Below are 17,135 nucleotides of genomic sequence, written 5' to 3'. Positions count from 1 at the left end.
ATAAACAAAAGCTCTATGGAGTCCTCAAAAGTTTTTTTACTATTTTAAAGAGGTCCTAAGATCAAAAAGTTTTTAGCCTAAGCTAAAAATGTTGGTATATTCTTATACCCATCACTCTCTTTTCCATACTGTGTCTATCGTACCATCCAAATAACCTCTTAAAGCCTCTCTTCATTTCTTCCCAACCCCAATAGGCCAATAAACAGACCCCAAATGATGTCCACATCTGCTGGAGTCCAACCCCAGCAGGTCCAGGGGTCCCCAAAGGTGTGGACGGAGTCGGCGAAGAAGGAATGACACGGAGACAGCCTTCAGTTGATCAGCAGCCTAGTCAGGACCTCTAGCCAGGATCTCCAGCCAAAGTTCTGGTCGGAGTTCTGGTTAGGAACTGATCAGGATCTGATGTTTATTGTCTTGTTACATCTGTATTTATACCAGTCGATTTTAATCCTGTCAATTTCTATTACAAAGGTTAGGGCGTTTCTTATCTCCATTCCAGGGAGTAAAGATTATGTAGTTTAACTACCCGCCTGGCACTTAATTAAGGGGTTGTATCCCCTCCCTAACCTCAGGGAAAAATCCCCACCTTGGGAAACAACCTTTCTCAGAGAGGTGACCTTGGGTAAAACACATGGCACTAAGGAGAGCAAACATATTAAGAACAATATGCTATATATGCCAGGTCCCTTGAAACATATGCTGTGCAGATGTTTCTTTCCTGCAGCGACTGTGTCAAGCAGCAAGGATGGACCGGCTTCCGGCACACATCAAATCCTGGAATCTGTGAATGGTACCTTATTTGGAAAAGAGGTTTTTGCAGATCTTGAGAGGAAATCATCCTAGATTACCCAGGTGGGCCCTAAATCCAATAACAAGTATCCTTATAAAACACTCAGAGAAGAACAGACACACAGAGAAGGCAGCCATGTGAAGACGGAGGCAGGAAATACATTGGGGTGGGCACAGAGAAGCCAAGGAACATGTAGATCCATCAGAGGGAAGGAAGAATTCTCCCCCTAGAGCAGTGGTCGGCAAACCACGGCTCGAGAGCCACATGCGGCTCTTTGGCCCCTTGAGTGTGGCTCTTCCACAAAATACCACATGCGGGCGCACACATACAGTGCGATTGAAACTTCGTAGCCCATGCGCAGAAGTCGGTTTTCGGCCTGGGCGAAACAAGTATACAAGACGAGTATGGATGGGAGAGTTGGAAGGGGTCGACCTCAGCAAACGTGCCTAAATCAGATTGAGGACATTTTTAGCAAAGGCCAGCTTAGGAGTACCCTAATTAAGTTAATAGCAATGTACCTACCTATATAGTTTAGGTTCAAAAAATTTGGCTCTCAAAAGAAATTTCAATCGTTGTACTGTTGATATTTGGCTCTGTTGACTAATGAGTTTGCCGACCACTGCCCTAGAGCGTCCACGGGGAGTGCGACACTAGACCAGTGATGGCGAACCTTTTGAGCTGGGTGTGTCAGCATTTTGAAAAACCCTAACTTAACTCTGGTGCCCTGTCACACACAAAAATTTTTTGATATTTGCAACCATCGTAAAACAAAGACTTATATTTTTGATATTTATTTTATATATTTAAATGCCATTTAACAAAGAAAAATCAACCAAAAAAATGAGTTCGAGTGTCACCTCTGACACGCGTGTCATAGGTTCGCCATCACTGTGCTAGACCCTACTGACACTTTCTTTGGACTTCTATTTTCCAGACTATGAAAAAATAAATGTCCATCATTTTAAGCCTCCCAGTTTGTGGTAACTTGTTATGGCAGCCACAAGAAACTAATATACCAACCACCAGGACTGGAATGTCAGTGACCACCATCCTAGCTACTCAGTCTTTGCCTTAATGTGAGTGACCCTCAGAGCCACTGTCCCCTCAAACTGTGACCCTTAGTCATCTAAAATAGAATTCCCTTACCACCCTTGAATGGCACCTCATTGACTCGACCGTAATATCTAAACGCCTCAACACAGCGTACAAAGCCCCCATAACTTGATCACACCTTTCTTTCCTGTTCCAACCCAGCTCCCCCACACCTATACACCCACCATGCCTCAGGCCCACAGCCCAGAGCAAACCCCATGTTCCTTCAGGCCTCTGACCCTTGGCCCATGTTGGTCTAACGCTCTTCCTAGAATTAATTTCCTCCCACATTCTCATCCCCATCCACTCCTACACATCCTCCAAGTTCCAGACTCAAAAATCTAAGTCCTGTCAAAAAAATGGGCTGCTCCTTCTTGTTGCCACAGCACTTTGCACATGCCTCTCAAAGAATATCTGAAACATGCTATTGCTCACTCACGAGGCTCTAGCTCCCTCTACACCAGACTCTCTCAACCTTGGAACTACTGACATTTGAGGCCAGATAATCCCTTATTGAGGGAGGCTGTCCAGAACACTGGAGAATGTTAACAACATCCCTGGCTTCTACCAACTACATGCCAGTAACAGCATGTGTGCGCACATGCAAACATGGACACACAAGCACACACACAGTTCTAATGTTAGTGGGGGAGAGGGAGGTGCACCTCCCCCAGATGAAAACCATTGCTCTATACTGAAGTCTTTGGGGGCTTGGGACCATATCCAATGCTCTTAGCATTCCTTTATTCTTACATCCATTAATTCAAGAAATTCTGAGTCCCAGGTATGGGTCAGGCACTGTGCTCAAAGTTAGGCATACGGCAGGAAGTAAAAATCTTGGGCCCTGTGATCATGAAGCCACAGCTGGCTAAGGGCCTGCAAGGTATTCAATAATATTGGGTGAATGACTGAATTTGTTTGGCAGGCATATACATACTAATGTTTCCCTCAAAGCATGGAAAATAAAACCCAAGGGCTAAATTTTTTCTCCTCTCCTCAGGGCCATAGTATTGCAGAGTAAGGGGGAGCCATTTCTATAGACTGCCATATAAGTGTTGCTCTCTGGAAGTGGGCAATTGGTACAGCTTGTGTTTGTATCTCCAAGAAAGCTACCCATAAATAAAGGAGTGTCTCAATCAATAAAAAGAAAACTCTAAAGGAACGTTCCCCTACACATGCACTGCCCACAAATGCCAATGCCAAAGGCTACAGAAGGACTGGGAACCTTCCACCAAAACCACAAAGAGTGGAGTGCCTGAGCTTCCAGAGTATTCTTCCCTCTGCCTAAGAAACACCATCCAAGATTCAGACAAGCTCAGAGAAGACCAAGTGGTGAGCCGAGCAGTCCCCAGCTCACGGAGCTCTGCATGCCCTAAAATCAGAACAATTCTCATTGCCGGGGCAACGTGAGGGTGTTCACCAGCAGCGAGGCTGTTTACAGAGGAAGGCCAAGTAAAGTTGCAAGAACAAATCAGGACACACAAGTGTGTGGCCCAGATCTGCCTTAACAAGTCACGTTAACCTCTCTGGGACTCAATTTCCTTTTGTATTGAATGACAAAATTAGACTGCCTCTAAATTGCATTCTAGCTCTAAATATACCTGGTCTCCCCCCACCCAAAATATAGACCCACAGAATCTCCCTCTCCAAACAAAACTGAACAGAGCTCTTCCTCCCTTCCTAATAAAACTCTTTTTGCCAAAAGTGGAAATAAATAAAGGAGCCACTTCAACTTCACCTCCGCATCTGAGAAGCACTGGGCAGGGTTCAGAGTGCTGCCACGCAGGCACTGTGTCTGCTGTGCACTCAGGAAGCCAGAGAGCAGGAGAGTTCTGGAAAATGTGTATTCTCTGAGAAGGGGGCTCATGTTGTGATGATTTGAGGGTGCCAGAATTTAAGTGGGAAGTACCATGACAACATTAGAATGCTTTCAGCTACAAGAAATTGACAACTGGTCCAACAATAGCTACACCACCTGGACATCTACCATTTTACTTAACAAGAAGTCCAGGGAGAGGTGGTCCCAAGGTAAATTCAGTAGCTTTAACAATTTCATAAAGCCACTCAATTGCCTCCTCTTGTACTGACTTTTCATCCACAGGCTTGTTGCCTCATGGTACAGAGAGACTCCTTGGCTCCAACTACCACATCCTCTTACTACTTTTCCAAAGACAGGAAATTAAGGAGCCATCAGGTATAAAGGGTACTCTTCCCCTGTGCCTGTATTTTTTTCTGTAAAGAAAAAATTCTTCTACAGAAGTCCAGTAGTAAATTACCATTAAATGTCTCTAACCAGAATTAAGTCATCTGCTCGCTCCAAAATTCAAGAAAGGCTAGGAAAGTGAGATCTGGCTTTTCTTTAAAAACTTTTTAATAGGAAGTGGATAAGGGAAACCTGGGATAAGAATGATGGTAAAGCACCTGCCAAGTTTCTGCAACATACAAGTAGACCCAGTGGTGTGCTGGCAAATGCTTCAAAACCAGCTTTTTCTTTTTTTTTTTTTTTTTTTGTAGCATTTGCCAATATCCTTGGTGTAAATATTCCCATTGTGCTAGATTTCAAACTACCAACATAGTATTAACCAGCTCACAAAATTCCTGAAATTTTTATGCTCATCAGGTACAAGCACACCACTGAATGTATACCTTGCACTTGGTAATAATTTAAGTTTACAATGCTCCTTCATATTTAAAACACTCTAGATGATTCAGTCGTATTCTCCCAGCTCATAGGTGAGGGAAAAGACACAGCACCCCAAATCACACAGCACATGTGGCAGAGCTGAAGTGCTCACATGAGAGCCCCCACCCCAACCCTACCACAGTTTGCAGCATCAGGTGTATAAGTGTCTATATCTACATCCTATAATATCCCTCGGCCTACCTATCAGCTAAAGGGCTCTAGTTTGGTTAGGAACCAATAACAAAGACCCATTCCTATAAACTCAGTCAAAGTTACCTAATAATTATTCTATAAGGTATATTCTTCTATGACAGTAGTAGTACATGGTTATTGTTACAGCTTAGAATACAGATTAGTACAAAAAAAGAAAAATCACCCTTAATCTCATCCTCAAGAGATAACAACTGTTTGAATGTGGGTAATAATCTTTTCAGAATATTAGACACACAGGGTGGGGCAAAAGTAGGTTTACAGCTTTGAGTACGTGAAACAGAGTTTATTCTTGAACTATCATTTACTAATTATTTTATTATTTTCCATGCAAACAACTGTAAACATACTTTTGCCCCACCCTGTATATTTTTTAAGAAGTCATGCTATTTTGCAATATAAAGACATTTTTCTTTATTATGTAAATTTCCCAAAACATAGAGAAATAGGTTGAAGGTTGGTATAATGAGCTCTGCTGTGGCCATCACCCAGTTTCAGAAATTATCTACAGACATTTAAAAGTCAGTGTTTCCACTTCCCTTCTCAGGGAGGAATGTGTAGGAGGCAGGCCTCTCCCTCTGGCTTTCCCCTCAGACTTCAGGCTGAGTCAGCCAGCTCCTTGCAGCGCCGCTGGGAGAACACTACTGAAGAGAACTCTTCATCATGCCACTCTTCTCATGGGTCCCTCCAACTTCTCCAATTCCTTTCTCGTCTGTGAAGAAGCCTCAGAAGTAGGGTTCAGAGCTCATTACATACATCACAATTCTTGGAGTTTCCATCTTCTACTAGCTCCATTCTTCCATGTCTGCTTTGCCCTCATGTCTAGGTGCACGCACCCCATGGGAAACCCTGCTAACTGGTTTAACTAAAATCCTAGGACTGTGTTCATCCTCATCTTGTCCTACTTAGTACCCAGCCAACCCAGCAACTTCCAGACCTCACTTCCTGGCACTGCATCGCCACAGGCACCAGACCAAGTGAAATACCGAAAGACTGAAGGATAGTGGCTGCACCCCAAATTAACAGCTTTGCATGAGTCCCCAAAGTGCCCAGTTGAGACCCAGACCCAGAGTCAAAAATCTCTGCTGCCCAGACAAGTTCAAAGAATAGCCTCATGGGACAAAACAAGAACTGCTCCCCAGGGCCCCAGTTTAGCCAAGTGCATGCAGGAGGGAGCTGTGGATATTTAAAGACTGAGGAATAGAATACTACTCTGCTATAAACCATGCACAGCTGACAGAAAACAAGACTGTGCTGGGAACCACGATTAGAACAAAACTTCCAGGGGAAAGTAGCTAAACTCATTTGCACTATTTTGTACCAAAAGGTACTAACACTTGGAACAGTGTCTTTGTCTAAAGATTCTAATACATCAAAGAGTGGGGAGCAGGTCAGAATAAGGGAGAGTGGTCTACAAGTTCTCTACAAATAAGACATAAAGTAAAACAATGATAGTCAAACTTACACAATTAAAACTCACAGCTACAGTAATAAGAATACTTTCTACCAGGAGAGGTTTTCTCACACAAATGTAATGCTAATTTAGCACCAAGTTCCCGAATTTCTCTGAAAAGCACCATTATACTAATTTACAAATGAGAAGTTATGCACCTTGCCGAAGGCCACACAACTGCAAAGAGGCTGAACCAGAATTCATGTCCAGGTCTGTACAAATGGGAAGTCCACACCTCCTCCATTAATCAGCATTTCCCACAAGGCAGGACACACAAAGATGGCCTTTTTTGTTGTTATTCTTAATCCTCACCAGCAGATATTTTTTCCATTGATTTTTAGAAAGAGAGGGAGGGGGAGAGAGGAAAAGAAGAGAAATGAGGAGGGAGAGGGAGAAAAAGAGAGAAATATCATGTGAGAAACACATCCATTGGCTGCCACCTGAACATGCCCCAACCTGGGGTGGGGATTGAACCCAGGCACATGCCCTAGACCAGGAATCGAACCAGCAACCATTTGGTGCACAAGCTGTGGTGCTCTAACCACTGAATGCACTGGTCAGGGCAAACTTTTAAGTTCTAATATTAAAGTCTTGTTTAAATCCCTATAGTCATGTGTGCATAGTAATATTAAGTAAATAAAAAATTTAAATTATAGACATGAAATAAATTTTACATTTTACGTGTATACATGAAACATAAGAAGTTTCTTAAAAGATAATTTAAAGGAAACATTAGGATAAAAGAACAGGTGACACAGAGATAGGGTATAAATTCTGAGACAATACATAAATCACTGAAGCTTGTAGAAAACACTGCTCACCAGACCACCACACCACCACCCAAGAACAGCCAAGCACCTGTTTGTTCCATACTGTACTCAAATTTGAATATAGTCACACATAACTCTTACTCTGCTCCAGGGAGATAAAATGTGGCTGCTTTGAGGGGAAGGGCACAACATCAGTACAACAATTTAGCACAAATCATCCTTAACACAGTATTGGTTGACATAAATACTGGTTTGGTGGTCCAACTCCTCTGCTTATCTACCACACACCTTGATTAAGTCCAGTCCCCTTTTCTGGGCTTCAGTTTCACTTTGTCAAAAGAAAGTTACCACAAAAGTAGACTCTAAGGTCACTTCCAGTTTTAGAATTTCATAAACTGTTGCAAGATCCTAAAATCCCAAATTATTTTTTCCAGAATCATAGAGGCCCCAATCCTAAATTGAGTGTCGATCTGAGAAATAAATGGTCAGTCTATGTTTCCAGAGAGCAAAGTATTAACAGCACAATATATGATAAAGTCCTGTGGAGTACAACACACTCTCTAATGAATGGCATCCCAGGCCACCATACCTCAACCGGGAATGCTATCAATTATGCTGCCCTCTAGAAAGATGTAGCAAGACATGAATTACAGGATGACAAAGATCAGCCAATCAATGTACCTATCCCAAACAAAACTCTAAAAATTTCCTGCCACTGCCCTAGCCAGTTTGGCTCAGTGGATAGAGCGTTAGCCCAAGCTCCTAAGGGTCTTGGGTTCGACTCCTGGTCAAGGGCCACGTTCAGGGCACTTGCAGAAGGCAATCAATAGATGTGTCTCTCTCACATTGATGTTTCTGTTTCTCCCCCTCCCTTCCACTCTCTCTGAAAATCAGAGGAATAATACCTTCGATGAGGATTAACAACAACAAAAAATTTCCTGCCGCTAATTTTTAAATTATTAATTTTCGTTACATTTGGTCCTTCATGTGTTGCTTCCAGTCCTTAACAATCAAGTTTATTCTGAGTCAAGGAGAATAAATGGGAAAGAAATCTTTAAAAATCTCAAACTTATATTAAGCCTCAGCTGAAAACTACCTGTAAAACTTTTCCAGTTCAATTTGAATTACTCCGAAGATGCTCAAACATATTTAGTGTGCTAAACCTCTAAAAGTTATCACTCCTTATTTTTCAGAAACATTATTAACAGTTGGACCAGAACATTTTTTCTCTATTATTGAATTAGATACATTTATTAAAAGGGAAGTCTTAAGGGAACCCTCCTTGCCTTCTTTACAGCGCCCTTTCTGTGATGTCAGTGGGCCTGTAAACTTTTAAAATAGGGTCTTTAGATTCCAGAAAGAAGTTCTGAAATGCGCTCACTTCTTGTTTAGCTCAAGAAAATAGAGGATGGGTGGGCTGCAACTGACAAACTCAGAAAGCACAGCTGGGTAGCAGGTAATCTTAAAAAAAAAAAAGCAAATCCCTGAGCAAATTGTGTAGCCAATGTTGATCATTATAACTGGAGAGTTGTTACATAATTACTTGTTAACTACTGACAGACAATACATGGCTACGAAAAGCCATGGTTACTCTAGCCATTGAAGACAGTGTAACCAGTGCACCAGTCAAGGTTTCTCCAATTAATTTCGGGACCTCTTCCCTTCCAAGGTAACCCGACTGCTTTTACATATACAAAACAGACTCCAGCAATTAAGCCAATAGCCTCTACGGACTAAATCAGTGTTTCCGGTAATATTGATCTTTAAAGGGGAGACGAGATATAGAAAGAAGTAGGTTCAAAGAACTAAATACTTATCACCTCGATAAAAAAGACTTCATTCTAAACTGGAAATTTTGAACAGAAAAGCCCCCTCCACACACACACACACACACACACACACACAGGCATTCGCCTGGTCCCTGCTCAGCTGGCGCAAAACACAAGACCTGTATCGGATGCACCCCATTCCAACATTTTCCAAAAAGTTTACCGAAGCGGCGGGAAGAAAAATTAAGCATGCAGAAGCCGGGGAGAGCGAACTGGAGGATTATGGCAAAGAAGAACCCGATGAAGCGCCCAGCAATGCCATGCAAGGCCCGCTAACCGAGTAGTGACCCTGCACTGCACCGGAGGAGCAAGCGCCCCAGTGGAGCGCGGGAACTGACAGCCGTTCGGTTTATGCTGCCGGAGGGGGGGGGAGGGCAGTCCCCAGCCCAGCCCCCGCCGCCAGTCCCCTCCACGACCCTTCCCCTGCAGCGCTGCCATTGCCCGCTGGGCCAACTTGGCCCCGGGTCAGCGATGCGGACCGCGGCCCCGGTTGCCCGGGAGGCCGCCGGCGCCCTTACCTCCTTCTGCTTGGGGTCCTGCGGGTAGACGTCCGGCGGCCCGAGCCGGGGGCGTTTCAGCGGTCTCTGCTCATAGCTGAGAAGCCCGAAGGCGGCCATGATCTCTCATGTTAACCGGCAAAATGAATGAGAGTTGGAGCTGGAGCTGGAGCTGGAGCAGCCGCCTCTGAGCACCAGGGAGCAGCACTTTGCAGACAGACTCCCTCTCTCCCCCTTCTCACTGGCTTGCTCGCTCGCTGTGGCGCTGCAGGAAGGAATAAAGCAGGTTGGATGCTGCCTCTGCCAGGCACGCAGACACGCACTGATGGGGGCAGCCTCCGGCCGGCACCCGGCTGCGCTGGAACCCCAGGACGCACCGCTTTTGTGCCGGCGGAGGGGCTGCCTCCGGACGCCTCCCTACACACCCGGTCCCCAGGGGGAGGAGCAGCTGATGGGAACCTGCGACTTTTTTCCCCAAAGGACCCAAACCCACCCCAGTCGGACGCAGGGCAGGGCGTGGGGGAGGGGCCCCGGGAGGAAAAAAAAACTTTTCTCGGCGCCCTGGCGGGTGGCCCAAGTGTTTGCCCCAGGCAAGGGTGGCCCTCCGGCCCGGGGCGGAGGCAGCGGAGCGGCCCGCCCCCGCCCCTCTTCCTCGGCGGGGATCCTTTGCCGCCGCCACGCGCCCCGCAGACCTCGCCACCTGGGCGCGGAGCCGGCCGGGGCTGAGAGAGAGAAAGAGGCCTGGAGGGGATGGGGAGGCAGGGATGCGGCCGGCGAGGAGGCGGCGGATGCCTCCCGGACGCCCGCTGGGCTCCGGTGGCGCACCGGCGGCTCCGGGCCGGCGCCGAGCCGCACAGCAGGCGGTCGCGGCGGCTGGAGGGGGCCGTGCTCACCGTGGCGCGGGGCCGACTTAACCCTTTGCTGCCCCTCCAGGGGCTGGGGAAGGGGGTGAGGAGGGTTGGCTGAGCCGACAGGGGCAGCCATCCCGCGGGCGTCTCGGGCCCCTCCAGGCCGGCGCCCTCCTCCCCGCCGCCGCTCCTCCTCCCACCCATCCCAACAGTTTACCTGTTGGTCCCCCGCTAATGGGCAGGGGCCGGCGGCGGCACTCCGGCAGCCGCAGCCTCCATGATTCGGGTTGGGATGGGGGGTAGGGTTAGATTTTATTTGTAAGATATCAGTATCGTCCGGGCGACCTCCGGGGACGCCGCGAAGTTTGCGGCTGTCTGGGGGCGGCAGGCACGCCGGCTCGCCGCCGCCGCCGTCCTCGCCCCCGGCCCGGGAGCGCGAGCTTCCGAGTTGGCGGACGGCGGCGCGCCGGCTGCACTGAGCATGCCCAGCTCGGCGGCCGGACCGCGGAGGCGGCGGCTGCGAGCGCCCGGGTCCACCGCTCCGGGTTTTCGCAGCCGCAGAGCGCGCAGCCCGTGGCTCCTGGCGCCGGGACCGCCCCGGGGTGAGAGCGGACGAAGGAAGGGGCGCTCCGGGACCCCGCTCCCGGCCGCGGGCAGCGCCGTCCGCCACGACCTCTCCTGAGGTCGCTGTCCCCGTGGCCTGGGCTGAAAATCTCACCTGCGCGAGGCGTGCGGAAGGAGGGAGGTGATACTCCAGGGGAGACCTTAGTCCTCCAACCCGCCCGCTCTCCCTGCTCGCTGGGGGGCGTGGGCACCGAGATGCCGGGCCACCTACCGGGAGACTGCGAGGCCCGAGCTGCGGGGACGGGCCCGGCCCTGCCCGAGGGATCCCGCTACAAGCTGCGTCCGCACTTGGCCAAGAATGATGGCTGCCACTTATGGAGCCTTCACTTGGTGCCAGGACCTTGACAGTAAAGGTCTCTGACCCTTAAAGAAACCTTACAAGGTTTTACTGTGCCCTTTTTATGGGAAGAGAAACTGAATCAGCTCAGGGAGGCCCAGGTACTTGCTCAGAGCCACGTAGCCTGATCCGAAGTTTCTGACCCATTCTCCTGGGCTTGCATTGGAAGCACAGGGTCCTGAACTGCCCCTGACTGACTGTGTCACGTCCCCACACTATAAGGAATTTCTCGGCCCCTGGTTCTAACCTCTGTAAGATGGCGGGCAGAATGTGATCCAAAGACTTTGTACAACGCCTGGCACATAGTAGGTGCTCAGGAAATGTTGGCCAAATCTGAGTATCTACTTATCTCTGTTGACTGTAAGCAAAGGGGAAGGAAGTTATCTAACTTTATTAGGAAAATTATCAAACACACTATAAAAGCAGAAGAAATACTATAATGAACTTCCAAGTACTCATCTTCCTGCTGTGACAGTTATCAGAATTTTGCCATTCTTGTTTTATCTTCCTCACCCCCAATATATAGACATACACTGGAGAGAACATTTATTGTTCAACCTAGGCACAGCCCAGAATGTGGCACATAGTGGGCACCCAGAAAAATGTTCATTTGCTGGTGTGGATGGAAGATAGGTGGGTGGGTGGGTGGATAGGTGTGTGGAAGGATAGATCACTAGTGGTACTTTGGGGATGCCTTGTGCTGATACCCTAGTCCAGTGGTTCTCAACCTTCCTAATGCCGCGACCTTTTAATACAGTTCCTCATGTTGTGGTGACCCCCCAACCATAAAATTATTTTCGTTGCTACTTCATAACTGTAATTTTGCTACTGTTATGAATCGTAATGTAAATATCTGATATGCAGGATGTATTTTCATTGTTACAAATAGAACATAATTAAAGCATAGTGATTAATCGCAAAAACAATATGTAATTATATGTGTTTTCCAGTGGTCTTAGGCGACCCCTGTGAAAGGGTCATTTGACCCCCAAAGGGGTCGTGACCCACAGGTTGAGAACGCTGCCCTAGTCTGATGGGAGATGTAACCTAAGTTCTCCCCCTGTATACCTAGGCAACAACCTCTACCTGGCCTCCACAAAGGAGAAACTGTTGAATCACTCAAAATCTTAGCTAACCATAAAGATTTTATTTTAAAATCAAAATGTGTTAATAATACGTCTCTAGGGTTTGAGGGGGGAGGGAAAAGGATAGCTCTCCCCCTGTTGGTCTCCCTTCATAGCTTTCTTAACTCCTTCCCTTGTTTTGAGACAGCCTGGCATGGGTTCATTAAGAGAGAGCTTTAGCCGAAACCGGTTTGGCTGGCTTGCAGACAGAAAGGTCCCAGGTTCGATTCCGGTCAAGGGCATGTACCTGGGTTTCGGGCACATCCCCAGTAGGAGATGTGCAGGAGGCAGCTGATCGATGTTCCTCTCTCATCGATGTTTCTAACTCTCTATCTCTCTCCCTTCCTCTCTGTAGAAAATCAATAAAATATATTTTTTTTTAAAAAGAGAGAGCTTTAATACATTCAAATATCATTTAATTCCTCAAAAATCATTCTTTCACTACATGGGCTACCCATGGGCATTTTGCTCCCTCACCCTGGCATTTGTGCTCTCTCCAATCCACACTCATTTATCAATCCAACAATTTCTCCTTAATCCCTGGCCTCAGTTAGCTCTCACTACTATTCCCAAATAAGGAATTCCCAGGCATTCATTTTTTGATAGCTACCTGGTGACATTCCCTGGAGGCTGGATTATATGAAGCCCACCCCAAACTCTTTTTAAAAAATATGTTTTTATTAATTTGAAAGAGAGAGGAAGGGAGGGAGAAGAGAAAAAGAGGAAGGGAGTGGGAGAAAGAAACATCAATATAAGAGAGAAACATTAATCAGCTGCCTCCTGCATACTCCCTACTAGGGATGGAGCCTGAAATCCAGCATGTGCCCTGACAGGCAATCCAACCAGCGACATTTTAGTGCATGGGATGATACTCAACCAACTGAGCCACACCTGCCAGGGTCCACCCCAAAATCAAAGTACATAATGATTCTTCATTTCTTTCAGTCCCCTTAGCACAGTGGTTCTCAACCTTCCTAATGCCGCAACCCTTTAATACAGTTCATCATGTTGTGGTGACCCCCAACCATAAAATTATTTTCGTTGCTACTTCATAACTGTAATTTTGCTACTGTTATGAATTGTAATGTAAATATCTGATATGCAGGATGTATTTTCATTGTTACAAATTGAACATAATTAAAGCATAGTGGTTACTCACAAAAACAATATGTAATTATATATGTGTTTTCCAGTGGTCTTAGGTGACCCCTGTGAAAGGGTCATTCGACCCCCAAAGGGGTTGCGACCCACAGGTTGAGAACCGCTGCCTTAGCACGTATTTTTCACTCTCTTCTTTTAACACCTCATTATTTATTGGCATGCATTCAGCTATGCCACAAAAACAGTCTTGTTTCCCCATCCCTGCCTTACTCTCTTGCTCTCCTTCCATTCTTGAATTCATCTTTAAGCTGACTTAAGCCAGTTGACATGGTGGGCTTAACATGGAAGCCACTGTGTTCTATGGTCTGCTTCAATTTCTATCACGGTGCTGGTTAACACAATTGATAACCACAAATTCTGGAAAAATGTGAGTCTCATATGCTACTGTCCCTGTAATGGGCATCTTATCTTTACCAGGCTAATGACAGCCCCCCTCCCTGAGCCTAGGAACAGTTTGCGTGGAACAGGATTACTCAGAGAAAATCATAGGCTTCCCTAGACCTCAGCCTAGAAAGAAGGTGAGTTCAGACACCTGAGGAAGTTTAGTATAGCTGGTGAGAGAAAGGGGTTGAAATGTGGCTGGGAAAGGAGGAATTATAAACCATTTTAAACATATGGGACTTTATCCTCCAACTATGATGCTAACTGTCTAGAGCTGCTTCTGTGCATTGACAAGTGTTTAAAGGCTGACCCTTTTTCTTGGTCATCTCCAAGGGCTTCTCAAAGACCACTTAGTAACTAACCTCCCTGGCTGATTATGCTCCTTCTGCAAGCCCTGGTCTTCAGAATTCTACAAGGAGTTTCCTCATAGTTGAGACCCCTCCTTTTTTTAAATCCTCACCCAATGATATTTCCCCCATAGATTTTTAGAGAGAATGGAAGGGAGAGGGAAAGACAGAGAGAAACACCGATGTGAGAGACACATCAATTGGGTGCCTCCCAGATGCCCCCAACCAGGAATGGTAGCCTGCAACTGAGGTACGTGCTCTTGACCAGAATTGAACCAGGAACCCCTTAGTCCCCAGGCCAACACTCTATCCACTGAGCCAAACAGGCTAGGGTGAGACACCTTTTCTTTGGCAGTCCCTTTAAGATGGCCCATGGCTGGCTTTCTCTTCCTATGTTTGGTCTGCAAGAAACTCACAGATGTCCTTTGTCTGCACATACTCTAGTGCAGGCATTTTCTCACCAGCATGGATGCATCCTGCATGCCACACTTCTTCACCTTCAACGTTCTCTAGTCTAAGCCAGTAAACAAATGTCAAGTGCCCAGGCCAGTTGTCTTTACAAAACTCTTTTCACAAGACTTGAGGTGAGGAATACAATTTCTTTAGCAAAAGGCAAAGACACAGGAGATACCAAGATGGCAGCATAGGTAAACACTGGAAATTGCTGCCTTGCAAAACCACTTCAAAAATACAACTAAAAGACAAAACGGACATCATCCAGAACCACGGGAAGGCTGGCTGAGTGGAAATTCTACAACTAGAAGGAAAGAGAAAAGCACACTGAGACTCAGAGGAAATGCGGAAGTAAAGTGCAAAGGTATGGAGGTGCACGTGGGAAGGGCTGGCAACTGAGGACACGGTTGTCTTTTTCAATCGGGAGGAAGACACAAGCTCCCAACTGCTCTGAACTCCAGTTCCAGGCGAGTCTCTGGGGACATACAGGGAGAAACTGGACTGTCTGGCATCGGTCGGAACTCGAGGGTGGCTTTCTCTCAGAGGTATTTGCAGCGATTACTGGGACACTGAGACTAGGGGCCTCTTAGGGCAGGGCTGAGGATCAGCCATAGCTGTTTGCTCTTCCCTGTTGATTCCCTGAGACCCCGCCCCACCCAAGCTGCTAACAGAGGCTTTTGCATATGAATGGTCTGGCCCTTTGTAATCTAAAATTACCTAACAAACTGCAGCTGGGTCAGAGAAACCCAGAACTTCGAAAAGAAGGCCCAAGGCCCCACAGCAGCTTGCATTGCTTCACAGCTGGGCCTCATCTGGGCACCTCCAAACCCCAAACAAAGAAGAGGAATCTGCAGATCTCTCCATAGCTCCTGTTGGGTAGCCTCAGGCAGAGGCTAAATTAGCACCTCCTTAGATATCCAAGAGCCAGTGTACCCAGTGGTCAGAGTGGGACCATCCAGATTACAACTCCTCAGATCCATAAGGGACACATTTAGGGGGAAGACTCAGTGAGCACCAAAGCCCCACTGAAGCAAGTCTTGCCCCTAAGGGTGTCTCCAGCACAGAAGTTCTCCCACTGTAGACACAGCTGATTCTCACAGCCAATTGGCCTGGAGGTCAATTCCTCCCAGTGATACCTACAACAATCAAGGCTTAACTACAACAAAACTGTGCACAAAGCCCACAAGGGGGTGCACCAAGAGTGTCCACCTCAGGTAATTGGGGAGGCTGAGCCACTGGGCCCTATAGGACACCTAGCACAGAAAGCCACTCTATCAACACAGGGAAGCATAAAAAATGCGGAGACAAAGAAACAGGTCACAAATGACAGAAATGGAGGAAAGCAAACTACTGGATATAGAGTTCAAAACCACACTTGTAAGGTTTTTCAAGAATTTTCTAGAAACCACCGATAAATTTAGTGAGACTCTCAATAAATCTAGTGAGACACTCAAGGTTATGAAAAAGGACCAACTAGAAATTAAGCATACACTGACTGAAATAAAGAATATTATACAGAGTTCCAACAGCAGACTAGAGGATCACAAGAATCAAGTCAAAGATTTGGATACAAAGAAGCAAAAAACACCCAACCGGAAAAAGAAAAAAGAATCCAAAAATACGAAGATAGTGTAAGGAGCCTCTGGGACAACTTCGAGCGTACCAACATCCGAATTATAGGGGTGCCAGAAGAAGAGAGAGAGCAAGATATTGAAAACCTATTTGAAGAAATAATGACAGAAAACTTCCCCTACATGGTGAAAGAAATGGACTTTCAAGTCCAAGAAGTACAGAGAACCCCAAACAAAAGGAATCCAAAGAGGACCACACCAAGACACACCATAATTAAAATGCCAAGAGCAAAAGACAAAGAGAGAATCTTAAAAGCAGCAAGAGAAAAAGTCAGTTACCTACAAGGGAGTACCCATACAACTGTCAGCTGATTTCTCAACAGAAACTATGCAGGTCAGAAGGGAGTGACAAGAAGTATTCAAAGTGATGAATAGCAAGAACCTACAACCAAGATTACTCTACCCAGCAAAGCTATCATTTAGAATTGAAAGTCAGATAAAGAGCTTCACAGATAAGAAAATGCTAAAGGAGTTCATCACCACCAAACCAGTATTATATGAAATGCTGAAAGGTATCCTTTAAGAAGAGGAAGAAGAAGAAAAAGGTAAAGATACAAATTATGAACAGCAAATACATATCTACAACAAGTGAATCTAAAAATCAAATGAATAAATAATTGAATGAACAGAATAAACTGGTGAATATAATAGAATCAGGGGCATAGAAAGGGAGTGGACTGACTATTCTCGGGGGGGTGGGAAAAGTGGTGTGGGGGGTGTGGGAAGAGACTGGACAAAAATCGTACACCTATGGATGAGGACAGTGTGGGGGGGGGGGGCGTTAAGGGCAGAGTGTGGGGTGGGAACCGAGTGGAGGGAAGCTATGGGCGGAAAAAAGAGGAACAACTGTAATAATCTGAACAATAAAGATTTAATAAAAAAAATTTTTTAAAAAAAGAAAAAAA

At 46.3% G+C, this 17,135-nt stretch overlaps 1 protein-coding gene across 1 annotated transcript in view; it reads right to left on the bottom strand.

The window, feature by feature from the left end:
* MED12L (mediator complex subunit 12L) overlaps positions 1 to 17,135 on the bottom strand; it is a 423,390-nt gene that overhangs the window by 367,416 nt on the left and 38,839 nt on the right. Inside the window, exon 2 of the mRNA XM_070405985.1 lies at positions 9,346 to 9,589. Within this exon, the coding sequence (XP_070262086.1) occupies positions 9,346 to 9,444 (99 nt within the window). The 5' untranslated portion in view covers positions 9,445 to 9,589. The remainder of the gene's footprint in view (positions 1 to 9,345; positions 9,590 to 17,135) is intronic.

The sequence above is a fragment of the Myotis yumanensis genome, unplaced genomic scaffold (assembly GCF_028538775.1).
Source record: "Myotis yumanensis isolate MYYU_CA2020_CCGP unplaced genomic scaffold, mMyoYum1.0.hap1 SCAF_2, whole genome shotgun sequence".
In the NCBI taxonomy this organism is placed as follows: domain Eukaryota; kingdom Metazoa; phylum Chordata; class Mammalia; order Chiroptera; family Vespertilionidae; genus Myotis; species Myotis yumanensis.
This window is presented reverse-complemented; position numbering and strand designations above follow the sequence as displayed.